Raw genomic sequence first — 14,295 nt, forward strand, 5'->3', positions numbered from 1 at the left:
GGGAGCTAATCCGGCTGAAGGTGCGCACCCGGCCGGGCTGGCAGGCGCGTCCCTGGGAGCAGGGGGGCCGCCGCCCCGGCTGGGCCTCGGCCTCGCCGACCTCCGCGCGCCCTGGGCGAGCTCTTCCCCCGGCGGCTCGCAGCGCCCGAGCCGGGCGGCCCGGGACCCCTCGGCGCGGGCGGCGGGCGGCGGGCGGCGGGCGGCGGGCGCGGGAGGGCGGGAGGGGGGCGGGCGCCGGGGGGCGGGGGGCGGGCACGTCCGGGCGCCGCCGAGCGCCGTGGAATTAGCCCCGCGGCGGCCGCATCAGCCCGAGCGTTCGCCGCGCGGCCGCGGGCCAGTCCGGGTGTCGCGTCCCGGTGCCCGCGCCATGGCCACCCCCGGGCTGCGCGGTGAGTCCCCCGGGGCCCGGCGTCGGTCCTTCGCGTCGGTCTGTCCGGCCGGCCGGCGACTTGGGGGGGCGGGCAGTCCCGGAGCGGCGCCCCAGCTCCTCGCCTTTGGGGCTGGTGACCCCACGTGAACCTGGGAGGGAGGCGCCGGGCCAGGGCAGCCGAGGGGCGCCTGGGCAGCGCCGCCCACACCTACTTCGCTGACTTACTTTTATCAAGGAGAGAGAAGGTAGGGCAAGAGGCGGGGGCGTGGTGCTGCGGCTCACGGGCGATGGAGGGTCGCGTCTTGCCTTTGCGCTTCGGCCTCCACCCGGTGCTGGTCGTTGGCCCTGGAGGTCGGCGTGTCTGGGGCCGGCAGGCAGCTGGGTTAGGTCTCAGCCGCCCGCGGAGGACAGAGGGTCTGCTCCATCCCCAGCTACTGTGACGTTGGCCTCTCGGGAGGGCCCCCCGGTTTCAGGGACTCTCTGCCCACCCCGACCTAACCCGAACTGAATCCGCGTTCCAGAGGGTGCAGGGGAACACAGGCGCGCCTTTGCTGGGGACTTTTCTTTTAGGGGAGAAGTTAGTGGAGGTGGACTTTGGGGGGGACGGGGGCGGGACATTATTCGGCTGCATCTCTCAAGTTATCCTGAGCTGACACATGCACCTGGGCAGGGTTGATGTTGCCTGGAGAGGGAATATGTTGACTGTCTTTCTTCTGGTGGTTCTTGCGTGAGGCAGGAAGCGGGGAGGTGCCCACTGCGTTGGCACAGAGAACCAAAGGAACGGGAAGGTAGATGTAAGTCCTAGTCCTGAGATCTTGTGAGCTGGTGTGGAGAGAGATCTGCGGGAACCAAGTGGACCCTGCTTCTGGACAGAAGGCTCCATTGAACAAGGTTAGATCTAAGCCAAAGGGCAAGTGGCAGGTGGAGGGAGGATCTCAGACAAGGTGGGGGCTCTCCTAGAGGACTGTGGTACTCTGGGTCTCTCTGTTTGCCTGGACTTTGTTCTCGGGACCTGACCTCAGAGCCCTGGCCCATCTAGCTGTCTGTCACCCTGCCCTGGCTGCTGGGCTTCCAGGACCCATTTGCTCCTCTCACTGTGTCTTGCTAGATGCCTGTCCTTTTGGGAGGCAAAGACCTAATAGGATGGTCATTTCCAGCAGCCTGGAATGCTCTCTGACTTGCCTGTATGTGGGAACCTGGGCCACTTTGATGGCCCATTGAAGTGGATGTGTGAGGGGTAGGTCGAGGTAGGTTTAAAAGACCTACCTTGGGTCCTGGTCTTGTTTCTACTTGTGCCTTCTCTGCCATCGTCCATTGCGGCACAAGGCTTGAGGACCAGAGGCATAAGACCTAACATGAAGCTTGTCTTTGACTTAATGAAATGAGGACCCGATTTTCTGGAAATCCACCCATCTGTGAACTCTTTCTGCTGGCTGAGAGACACTTGTCCCACTCTATTTGTGGTGTTCTTAGAGCTCGTAGAGAACAGAAATTTGACTACTAGACACAAGGATCTTGCCCCTTGTTGCAAAACAGAATCGGTCTCTATTTGTGATCAGTGGTTAGGTAAGGCCTCTTTGCGGAGATGAGTTTGAACAGAGATTGCGCTCAGTGAAAGAACAAGCCATGCAGATATCTGGAGAATGATCTCACAAAGGCAAATATAGGTGAAAGACCCTGCGGCAGGAATGTACTTGAGCTGTCCAAAAAATAGTGGGGAAGCCAAGTGCCTGGAGCAGAGAGATGAAGAGTGAGAATGGCCAGAGTGAGCCAGATCACGCAGAGTCTTGTAGCTCAGGCCATCTGTTGTTGGCATTCAGAGAAAAGGAATACTAATAGTCATCAAGCATCTACTATATCCAGACACTGTGCTAGGTGCTTTGCCTCACAACAGCTTTGTTGTTAGTGTTCAGTCCATTTCATTGAAGAGGAGCCTGAAATTCTGAGAGGTTAAGAAATATGCCAGTTATATTGTGTTAACCACCGAATAATCACAGAGGGGTAAGGTTGGAATTCAAACTTGCTTTCCCCAGCACCTCACCTTGTGGCTTTTGTTCTGTTTATAAGAAGTCATTAAAAGGAAGTGTGTGTAGGTACCAGCAAGGGGCTTGGTGGGAAATGTGGGGAGACCTGGGGCCTTAAGGGAGATACTGATTTTGCAAGGCTGTTAGGGAAGTGCCGTGGTCACAGTCCAGGCAGGGCTGTGCCTATATACTATAGTTGACCCTTGAATTACATGGATTTGAACTGCGTGGGTTCAGTAATATGCAGATTTTTTTATAGTATAGTACTAGAGGTGTATATGTTCTCCTTATAATTTTCTTAACATTTTCTTTTCTCTAGATTCTAATAATACAGTATCTAATATGTATATAAAACACACATTAATTGACTGTTTATGTTACTGGTAAGGTTTCCAATGAGCAGTAGTCTATTAGTAGTTAAGTTTTGGGGGGAGTCAAAAGTTACATGCAGATATTTAACTGCACAATGAGATTGGCACCCCTAACTCTGTGTTGTTTGAGTCAGCTGTATTTCCAGTCTGGAATCATGGTTAGTTTATCCTAGCGAGACCAAGCCCAAGAAGGCTGGTTGTCATAACCAAACTTGTAAGGAAATGTGCCACTGTGCTCTACATTGGAGACATGTTTTCACCAGCGTGGTTACCTGAGTTCCACATTAGGGTTTCTAGAGGCATGGGAAGCTGACCTTGTGACCACAGGGGGAAGAAGATGTACTTAGTGTCCTGATGGGCTCTAGCAAATCTGACTCAATATGTTCCACTTGTAAGTGCAGCTCAGATCAGTTTAGAGGACACCTATGAGCCGTACTGTATGCCAGATACTATGCTCACTGTTGGAGTTACAAAGATCAATAGGCACCTGCCTGTCAAGACCTTACATTCTAGACTCTTGGTACCCTAAGATGATCTCAGTACTTTAGCATCCTTATCCACTGTTGATGGTCATGGGAAGGAGGGGATAGAGTCAAACTTTGACCTGTTCAGACCACATCAATGACATTAGCCTGACCACACTGTAGTTATTTCAATATGTACTAAATGTCTTTCTTGTACTCCTACTGACAACCTTGCTTTTCCTCCAGAAATTTCAAGGAAGTGCCTTTTAAGTCTGTCTGATGACTCTCCATCTAGGTAACTTTCCCTGAATTGAAACTACTGAAGGATTGCAGTTCTCACAATGAGCTGGTGTCACTCCCTCCCTCTGTTGAGCAAACACAATTTGTTAAAAAACAAATTTCAACCAAGTAAATTTGGAGATCTAATTGGTTTTATTAAATGATACATGAATTGGGCAGCATCCCATCTAGCAAGTAGAGGGGAGCTCTGAGGAGTCCTACAAAATGGAAGGTTTTCATAGGAAGGAGGGTGAGGCAAAAAGTTATTAGCAAAAGAAAAAGGAATGTTTCAGGCTGGGAAATCATCTTTTAATTGGGGAAAGGGATGAAAAGGGGGAAAGGGATGAAAGTGCTTTTATTGTGCAGTTTATTACTTAACCAGTGCTGATCAGGGAATTTCAGACAAACCTTCCAAAGGTCACATTCCCAGGATAAAAGGTCACATTCCCGGGATAGGTTAGACCTGCTGGTTTGCTGGGTGTCTGTGTGTATCTGTGTGTCTGCACCTGCACCTGTGCAAATGACTCCATTTGGGGCCTGTTTCTCTTTTAATACCTTGTATCCTACAACTTCTTCACTGACACAGGGATAATCCACACTTTCTAGCAGTCCTTGGTGCCTGATATTCATCACTAGCTAAATAAAAATAGCTTAAAAAAAAGCAATACTATACTTCCAACGTGAAAAACATTTAAATACAGATAAAATAAAAAAGTTCCCTGTTTTTAAATATTTTTGGTAATTATTCTTCACTCAAATTCCTTTTTAATCTGTTTTTATTTTTGCCTGTATCAAATAACTATTTCTGCTTTTTATTAATCTTCAAACAGTTTGCAGAAGAGGAAAACCTAGATAACAATAATCCTTAAATGAACAAATGCCAAATAATGAAGGCTTGGGAGCACAGTATTATATCATAAAACCTAGACTAAGAATAGGTACTGCAGTTGAACAAAAATTTATCTGTGAACTTTCTGACAGACAGGTCAGAAAACAGCCAGCAAGTTACATGGGTTTCATCGTCTAATAGAAGGAGGCTAGTTCTAGTTCATCCACATTAAACTTTAAGAAGAATGTCACAGTGATATTTGTGCTATTTATATGAGACATTGCCCAACCTAATGAGCTGTAGTTTCATTAATAGATTTTTGGAAAGAGTATTATTCATCACGTGAGCATTTATTGTTTCTGATTTTTTTTTCCAAGTGGTGTTTGTGTTTTATTCTTCCCTGGCCCACTCCACTCTATTATGTTTTTAAAAATTGCTGTTTGCGAACCTGTAGATCCCCAGCCATTGGGTTAAAACTTCTAATTTGAAAAGTAGTGGCTTATAGCATATAAAAAGCTCCACAGAACAGCTCCCCAAGTTCCATCTGGTATCATTTCTGTTCAGCCTGAAGAACCTTCTGCAGCATGTCTTGAAGTGCAGATATGCTGGTGACAAATTCTCTCAGCTTCTATTTTTTTAAAGATTCTGTTTATTTATTAGAGAGAGTGAGAGAGAGAGAGAGAGAGAGAGAGAGAGCAAGCAGGGGGAGGGGCAGGGGGAGAGGGAGGGAGAGAACCTCAAGCAGACTTGCCACTGAGCATGGAGGCCCACACAGGGCTTGATCCCATGACCCTGAGATCAGGACCTGAGCTGAAACTAAGAGCTCGAACTCGACCGACTGAGCCACCTAGGCGCCCCTCTCAGCTTGTGTTTTTATTTCATTCTCCTTTTGGAAGAATACTTGCATCAGATGCAAAATTAATAGGTTGACAGGTTTTTCTCTTCAAGACTCCAGGTGTTCTCTTTCGGTCTCCATGGTTTTGATGAGAAGTCAGCCTTAGTCCAGATTTTTGTTTTCCTTGTATGTAATACCTCCCTCTGGTAGCTCTCCATATTTTATTTTTATTTTTGGTGTTCGACAGTCAGCCTATGGTGTGTCCAGGAGTGATTCTCTTTGTATTTTTCCTCCTTGAGTTTGTTGACCTTCTTGAATGTGGACGTTACTGTATTTTATCAACTTTTGGGATAATTTCACTCACTCTTTATTCAATTATTTTTCTGCTCCATTTTTATTCTCTTCTTTTTCTAACATGTATATTAGACCCACATGATCCCACCAGGTCCTGAGACTGTGTTGAATTTTTTCATTCTTCAGTCCTCTGTTCTCTAGATCAGATTGTTTCTATCAGTCCATCTTTTTTTTTTTTTTCTATCAGTCCATCTTTAATTTCACTGATCTTTTCTCTGCCTTTTCCAGTTTGCTGTCAGGCTCATCGAATGAAGTTTTTCTTTTGCATTATTGTACTTTTCAGTTCTAGGAATTTTAAAAAAGATTTTATTTATTTATTTATTCGTGAGAGACACAGAGACAGAGGCAGAGACATAGGCAGAGGGAGAAGCAGGCTCCCCGTGGGGAGCCCAATGCAGAACTTGATCCCAGGACCCCGAGATCATGACCTGAGTCAAAGGCAGACACTCAACCACTGAGCCACCCAGGTGCCCCTGTACTTTTCAATTTTAGGAATTTTTATTTTGACTACCAGCCGGATTATTAAGATATAATCACATACCATAAATCCACCCTTTAAAATGTGCAGTTTAGTAATTTTTATTCATAGAATTGTGCATCCGTCACTGTTCTCTAATTTTAGAATATTTTCATCATCCAAAAAGAAACCTCATACTCATTGACAGTTGTTCACCTTTCCTCCCTCCCTCTAACTCCTGGCAACTGCTAATGTATTCCCTGTCTCCATGGATTTGCTTATTCTGGATGTTTAATATAAGTGGAATCACACACTATATAGTGTTTTGTGTCTGAAACTGCTCTTTCACTGAGCATGTTTTCAGTGTTCAGTTGTATCATAACATGGGTCAATAGCTCAGTTCTTTTTATAGCTGAATAATATTCCCTTCTGTGGATATACCACATTTGTTCATTTATAATTTGATAGACATTTGGATTTCCACTTTCTGGTTACTATGAATAATGCTGCTATGAATGTTCAAGTATAAGGTTTTTTTTTTTTTTTTTTTTTTTTTTTTTTGCGTGTGTGTGTGTATGTGTATGTTTGTATTTCTCTTGGGTACATACCTAGAGTAGAATGGCTGGGTCTTATAGAAGCTCTGTGTTTAACTTTTTCAGGAACTACTAGGCTGTTTTACAAAATGGCCATACTATTTGACATTCCCACCACCAACATCTGAAAGTTCTAATTTCTCCACATCCTCACCAACACTTGTTATTGTTTGTCTTTTTCAAAATCATAGCTATCCTAGTGGCGTAAAGTGGTATGTCACTGTAGTTTTGATTTGCGTTTCCTTAATGACTAATGATGCTAAATGTCTTTTCATGTGCTATTGAATATTTCTTGCTTATCTTCTTTGGAGAAGTGTCCCTTCATATACTTTGCTCATTTTCAAATTAAGTTGTTTGCTTTTTAATTGTTGAATTGTAAAGTCCTATATATATTTTGGATACAAGTCCTTATTGTGATATATGAGTTAGAAATATTTCCTCACATTCTCCAGGTTGCATATTCACTTTATTAATGATATCTGTTTTTTTTAAAAAAAGATTTTATTTATTTATTTAGGGAGGGAGCAGGAGCAGGGGGAGGAGTAGAGGGAGAAGGGGAGAGAGAGAGAGAATCTTAATCAGACTCAGCATGGACCCTGAAGTGGGGCTTCATCTCACGACCCTGAGATCATGACCTGAGCCGAAATCAAGAGTCAGATGTTCAACTGACTGAACCACCCGGGTACCCCATTCACGGTGTCTTTTGAAACATTTTTAATTTTGATGAAAGACAATTTGTCTGTCTTTGATAACTTGTGCTTTTTGGTATAATAGCTAAGAAACCATTGCTTAACTTAAGGTAATAAAGATTTACTCCTGTGTTATCTTCCAAATGTTTTATAGCTTTAGCTATTGCATTTAGGTCTGGTATCTGTTTTTGAAAATGTTAATTTTTATGTATGGTGTGAAGAAAGAGTTCAACTTCCTTCTTTTTTGTGAGGATACCCAGTTGTCCCGGTACTATTTCCCCATTTCTCTCCCCACCTCTTAGTGCCTTTGTTGAAATTTAAGGTTTTATTTCTGCAGTCTTGATTCTAGGGACTGACCAATTTTTCTATCCTTATGCCAGTACCACAGTAGCTTTGTAGTAAGGTTTTTTTTTTTTTTTTTGTACTTGATTTTGTATACTGCAACTTTACTGAATTAGTCCTAACAGTTCTTTGATAGTCTTTAGGGTTTTCTATATGTAATATTATGTCATCTGAAAATAGTGACAGTTTTAATTCTTCCTTTCCAATTTGGGTGTCTTTATTTCTTGTTCTTGCCTAACTGCTGTGCTTGTAGTAAGTTTTGAAATCAGAAAGTGTGAAACCAATTATATTGATTTTTGTTTATATTTTCTATTTCTCTGCACTTTTGCAGTTTCCATATCATCTATTTATTAAGGCCATACTTATTTTTATTTATTAGAACATATTTATGTTTTCTGCTTTAAGTCTTTTCTTGTTAAACCCAATATTTGGGCTCTCTTGAGATCAGGTGTGTGTGTGTGTGTGTGTGTGTGTGTGTGTGTTGTTTGTTTTTGGTGATTAAGTCCTGTTTATTTTAGAAGCATAAACAGCAGAGTTGGAAAGGAGTGATGAGAACAAAACACCAGTCCCTTTGACAGGGCCAGATCCAGCCCAGGCTGTGTCTCTGTGTATGACCAAGGCTGGCCCAGCCTTTTCCAGTGAGAACAATGGAGATGTGAATCTTTCATGATGTTGGGGGTAGAGTAAATTGGCTCCAGGCCCCTCTGGACCTAGTGAAAAAGGCCAGAGGACTGAGATGAGTTTTTATTACTTGTTTTGTGCCTTTCATGGGCCACTTATTCCTGTTTCTTGTGTGTCTAGTAAGTTTTGATGGTGAAATGGACATTGTGCTTGATATGACATTATCTTTCTTTCAGGAGAGTTAAAAATTTATTTTAAGAAAAGTTTTCTGGCATGCAGTTCAACTACTGGCTGATCCCTTTGAGCTTAATATTTAGGTTTGGTTTTCTGCTTCATTAAGGTATATAATGTGGAAAATGCAAGGTGTTTTTCATGATTCTCTAACTCGGTAAGACTTAACCTCTCAAGTCTGTCTCCCCTATTGATCTGTTCAGGGATTGGCCTTATAAGCTTATTTTTTAGGGATAGTCGACTATAAATATTTTTCTAGTGTGTGATTCTCACTCACACACTAGAAAAATGGGGTCTTGTGTCTCAGCTGGATGTCCGAAATATTAGGACATGTTAATGAGGTCTTGCTGCTCTGGCTGGGATGGAACTTCAGCGTCTTCCAGGACTGTTTGACCTCCAACATCTTGTTCTGATCTCAGTGTTGTGGTAGCCTCTCTCTGGTCAGCCTCATACATTTCACCCTTATGCATGTGGAGTCTTGCTCTCAGCCAAGGACTCATGAAGGTCCCCAGAGGTCTCTCTGGAGAATTTTCTTTGCATAGATTCCTCCTCTCTTGTGCTCTGCCCCATAATTTTCAGCCATTGTAGCTGCTCCAAGCCTTGACTTCTGCCTCCTCAGTTCCGTGGGATTTTGCTTGCTTGGATTCCTGCTCCCTGAACTACAGTCAATAATGTGTTTTCATGGGGTTACATTTGTGACTTTCTGTCCTCAGGAATTGCAGTTCCATGCTGATGATTGTTCAGTGCCTGAAATGGTTGGCTTGTGTCATTTGTTCTGTTCTGTAGCTGTTTATAGAAGAATTTCCAGCCAGGACCAGTGATTTTATCGGTACTGGAAACTAGTTTTTGTCAGCAGGTTTTTAGTCAAAAAGTATTTTGTTGACAAATATTTTCAGATGTAGGTCATTGGCAAAGGCCAGAAATCATAGGACTTTCTAATATTAATTCAAAAGTGATCTTCATGATTTAGAAAAGAGTGAAATTGTTGTGTTTATTTAATTTTAATGAGAAGCTAAGATCCCAGCCTTAATTTTTGTCTTAAGGGAGAGTTGGACTATGGGGGTGCCTACAGGCAAGGCCACACTTTTCTTTAAAATCAGCTTTGTTACTGCTTAGCAGTACTTAAACTCAACATAACCAAAGTTCTGGAATTCTATAGCACAAAGCATGAGGGAAAGGGGTGATTATTTTGCACAAAGCATAGGGGAGAAATCCTTCTGCTCATCTTTTCAGCATTTCGATTTTTTAATCCACTCTTTCATTGAGCACCTGCTGTGTGCCAGGCTACAGTGAAGGTCAAAGATGATATACAGGCCTTACTTTTGAGAATCTCTCCCCATTTGTGGTTTTTAGAAATTATGAGGGGGCTGTTAAATCCATGGGGTTGGGAGAAGTTTGGGAAGGGGTCTGTTGAGCAGGGCTCTGACATGTGGATATTTGACTCTGATGGTATCTCAGTGGGCTAATTACTGCCCTTGTAGGTAGAGTTATTATTGTCTGCATTGCTAGTGAAGGAAGGGTGCTATATTAGTTAGGCTAACACTCAGCTGCTAAGGAATAGATAAAAAAATAAATGAGTAAAACCTGACAGTTTACCTTTTGCTAAAGCAATAATCCAGGTGAGTAAACAAGTTGGCTTGTTAGAGCTAGGTGGCTCTTAGCCATATAGCTTTTCAGGGAGCTAGCATGATGGCTTAGCCAATTTCAACTATGACTGCCAAGGTGGCCCTCAGGGTTGTCCTCCCAGTTATCTGAAAGGGGAGAAAAGCATGAAAAGGCATGAAGGAGCATGCACAGAAAGTTTCTATGGGCCAGGTCTGAAAGTAGGACATGCCTCTCTGTTCACATCCCTCTGGCTGGAATTTGGTCTTGTAGCTACATTTAATTGCAAGAAAGGCCAGGAAATAGGGTCTAGCTGTGTGCCCAGAAAGAAGAGGAGAGCATAGATTTTTTTGGTAAGCAGCTAGAAGTCTCTGTCTTAGGGGTTTCTCAAAAAATGATAATTTTGGTGTGGCATGGTCACACTTATTTTCCTGTATTAAAGTTGCAGATTTACACACCTGTCTCTCCAAGTAAGGCTCTGAAGTCTTCAAGTTTCAGCAGGACAGGGCAGAACAGGGGGTGGTAAATGCTTATTAAATGGTTTCTGAATGAAGGAATGAGTTTTTTTTAGTATAGTTTTATCTGTCTGTTACCAAAGTCCCCAAATGATGATGATATTGATAATAAGAACTGCTATTTATTGAGCATCTACTGAGCGCTAAGCTTTGCAAGCATGATCTCATTTCTTTTTGTTTCATTTTATTTTATTTTATTTATATTATTGATAAATGACTGTTTAATCCCCATCCCCTATTTCCCCAGTCCCCCCACTCATCTCCCCTCTGGTAACCTTTAGTTTGCTCACTATAGTTAAGAGTCTATTTCTTTGTTTGTCTCTCTCTCTTTCTTTTTTCTTTGGTTATTTGTTTTGTTTTTAAAATTCCACATATGAGTGAGATCATATGGTATTTGTCTTTCCCTGACTGACTTATTTCACTTGGCATTATACTCTCTAGCTCTATCCATATTGTTGCAAATGGCAAGATTTCATTCTTTTTTATGGCCGAATAGTATTCCATTTGTGTGTGTGTGTGTGTGTGTGTGTGTGTGTGTGTATCACATGTTCTTTATCCATTGTGCTCTTGTAGATAATGCTGCTATAGACATAGTGGTGCATGTATCCCTTTGAATTAGTGTTTTTGCATTTTTTGGGTAAATACACAGTAGTGTGATTCCTATATCATACAGCAGTTCTACTTTTAACTTTTTGAGGAATTTCCATACCATTTTTCCACAATGGCTGCATCAGTTTGCATTCCTACCAGCAGTACATGTTGGGTCCTTTTTCTCTACATTCTCATCAGCATTTGTTGCTTGTGTCGTTGAATTTAGCTCTTCTGACAGGTGTGAAGTCATATCTCATTGTTGTTTTGATTTGTATTTCCCTGATGATGAGTGATGTTGGGCATCTTTTCATGTGTCTGTTGGCCACCTATGTGTCTTTGGGAGAGATGTCTGTTTATATCTTTTGACCATTTTAAAATTTATTTGTTTTTTAGGTATTGGGTTCTATCAGTTCTTATATATTTTGGATACTAACTCTTTATTGGATATGCCATTTATAAATATTTTCTCCTATTCCATAGGTTGCCTTTTAGTCTTGTTGATCATTTCCTTCACTGTGAAGAAACTTAATTTTGATGCAGTCCCAACAGTTTATTTTTACTTATTTCCCTTGCCTCAGTATCTAGAAAGATGTTGCTATAGCCAATGTCAGAGAGATTACTGTGTTCTCTTCAGGGATTTCTATGGTTTCAGGTCTCACATTGAGATGTTTAATTCATTTTGTGTTTATTTATGTGTATGATTTAAGAAAGTGGACCAATCTCATTCTTTTGCATATTGCTGTCTAGTTTCTCCAATACCACTTGTTAAAGAGACTGTCTTTTTCCAATTGGATATTCATTCCTCCTTTGACAAAGATTGATTGACCATATACTTGTGGGTCCATTTCTGGGTTTTCTGTCTGACCCATTGAGCTATGTGTCTATTTTTATGCTAGTACCATGCTGTTTTAATCTATCACTTTGTAATGTAACTTGAAATCTGGAAGTGTGATGCCTGCATTTGTTTTTCTTTTTCAAGATTGCTTCGGCTATTTGGGGTCTTTTGCAGTTCCTTACAAATTTTGGGATTGTTTGTTCAACTTCTGTGAATGAAGGAATTAATTTATAGTGAATTGGTATGATATTAGTTGGCCAACAGATTCAGTTTCTTCTTTAAAATATTAAAAAACTTAAAAAAAATTTAAAGTGATTAACTGACTAGTGCGAGCTGGAGGAAGCAGATGAAGGCATTGTGAGTGTTGTTTTAAATGTGAAATACATATTTTATTTGTGCTTGAAACCCACACAATTCTTTGAGAGGCTACACTTGAATTTGATTTCTTCTTTGGAACTCAATGCTTTTCAGATTGGATTAGAGGGAAGAGAGGGAGAAATTATGAAAATAATGTATGAACTGGAGATACAGTTGCATATTTAAAAACATTTTTTCAATAAAAATCTCATTATGAAGGATTGAACCAAGGCCCTAGTTATGGGACTTGGCTATCCCTGCTCCTCTGAAGTGAGGTGAAGTGATAAAATTCTGCCTGAGGGTCACCTTTTTAAAAAGTTGCTTTTTAACTGCATACCATATTATGATGGTCCTATATGTTGATCTTTAGGTTTTTCCTGGAATGGCACATATTTATGGTTTCAATTTAGAGGAAGATACTTGCCTTTCTATTCGTTATGGCAGGTAGGTGAGCCTCCAGTTCATTTATTAACTATATCAAATTATTCAGGTACCAGTTAACTACATTTAATAACATTTAGTGTTTAAATTTACTTGGACTGTGTAGAACTCATTCCTACCCCCTCTGAGTCTCAAGCTTGTATTATTATCCAAGCTCTCCAGTATGCCTTAGAAGTCAACAAGCTGAACCAAAGTTGCAGAAGTAGAGGGTCTTAACCCCGGTTAAAGCACAGACTTCTTCTTCTTCTTCTTCTTCTTCTTCTTCTTCTTCTTTAAAGATTTTATTTATTTATTCATGAGAGACACACAGAGAGAGGCAGAGACACAGGCAAAGGGAGACGCAGGCTCCATGCAGGGAGCCTGATGTGAGACTCCATCCCAGGACTCCAGGATCACACCCTGGACCGAAGGCAGGCCCTAAACTGTTGAGCTACCCAGGGCTCCCCGCAACACACCGCTTCTATAGCCAAGGGCTGCTCGTGGGGTGCCAAGCATGGTAGCTTTCTTTTCCTTCTCCAGTTACAGGCTTCCCTTACTTCTGGGTTCACGCAGCACCCATTTTTTTTTTTTTTATAACACCCAGGCCAAGGCAGGTCTTTAGTTCAAAATGTTTATTTTGGCTGTGCACTGAGTTTTGTGCACTGTGGCACTGAGTTTTGTCCTAAGCTTACTTTATTCAAGCTCTTTTTTTTTTTTAACTTTATTCAAGTTCTAAGTGTTACTCCTTTCTTTCATATGCCAAGACCTTGTGACTATATCTCTGCTCATATTTTTGATTCTGTAGACCAGGGACCTCACCCCTGGAGGCACAATAGAGCACCTCAGACAAATTAAGTCCAAATCTTGAGGTGGAGCCCAGACATCAATATTAACTTTCTTAGGTGATTCTGATTATGTGTCTAGGGTTGAGAACCAGCCAGTTCTCCACTGGTCCTCACTTTTCCCAATTGCCGGATGCTAATATTTTAAGTCTGGCTTCCCACGGCCATCTCTGCCTCCCCATAGAGGGGCTGTTGTGTGCTTCTGTTTCTTCTTCTCCAGAACTACTTCTCTTGATTTTGTCCTTTGGAATGTGGTGATCATCATATCACTGATAGTCAAATGAGGACACATCTGGTTTTAAGTAAGAACAATTTGTATTTGGCTAGGCCACAGCAGCCTAATAGAAATGGAGTTATGAGAAATTTAAAAATGTGTCTCTCAAGCTCCCCCCCCTCACTAGTTACTATGGGGTCTCCAGTCCCCAAAACTCCAGTCCCCAAAACAAAAGTTTGACCCAGCAATTATGCCAATTATGGGAGTCCCTTGAAGTGTCTCCATTGTGTTTGTGAACAATTCTTCAAACTTCTACGCGGTGTTAGCCATCTTAGTTAGTGCTTGATATTGAGAATTCCCTTTTCCCAAGCTGTGGGAAAATACTTGTCCTGCTCCCAAAGCCAGTTATGTGCAAGTCCTCATGCTTGGGGCTAAACATACCTGGTTTAAACATCCAAGA

The 14,295-nt window shown here is 42.1% G+C and overlaps 1 protein-coding gene across 1 annotated transcript in view; it reads left to right on the forward strand.

Annotated features, from left to right (window-relative positions):
- Positions 1 to 290: 290 nt before the first annotated feature.
- The window catches only part of ANO2 (anoctamin 2), a 340,778-nt gene continuing 326,773 nt past the window's right edge, over positions 291 to 14,295 (forward strand). The window contains exon 1 of the mRNA XM_072766166.1: positions 291 to 389. Coding sequence (XP_072622267.1) covers positions 368 to 389 — 22 coding nt within the window. The 5' untranslated portion in view covers positions 291 to 367. The remainder of the gene's footprint in view (positions 390 to 14,295) is intronic.

The sequence above is a fragment of the Vulpes vulpes genome, chromosome 8 (assembly GCF_048418805.1).
Source record: "Vulpes vulpes isolate BD-2025 chromosome 8, VulVul3, whole genome shotgun sequence".
Classification (NCBI taxonomy): domain Eukaryota; kingdom Metazoa; phylum Chordata; class Mammalia; order Carnivora; family Canidae; genus Vulpes; species Vulpes vulpes.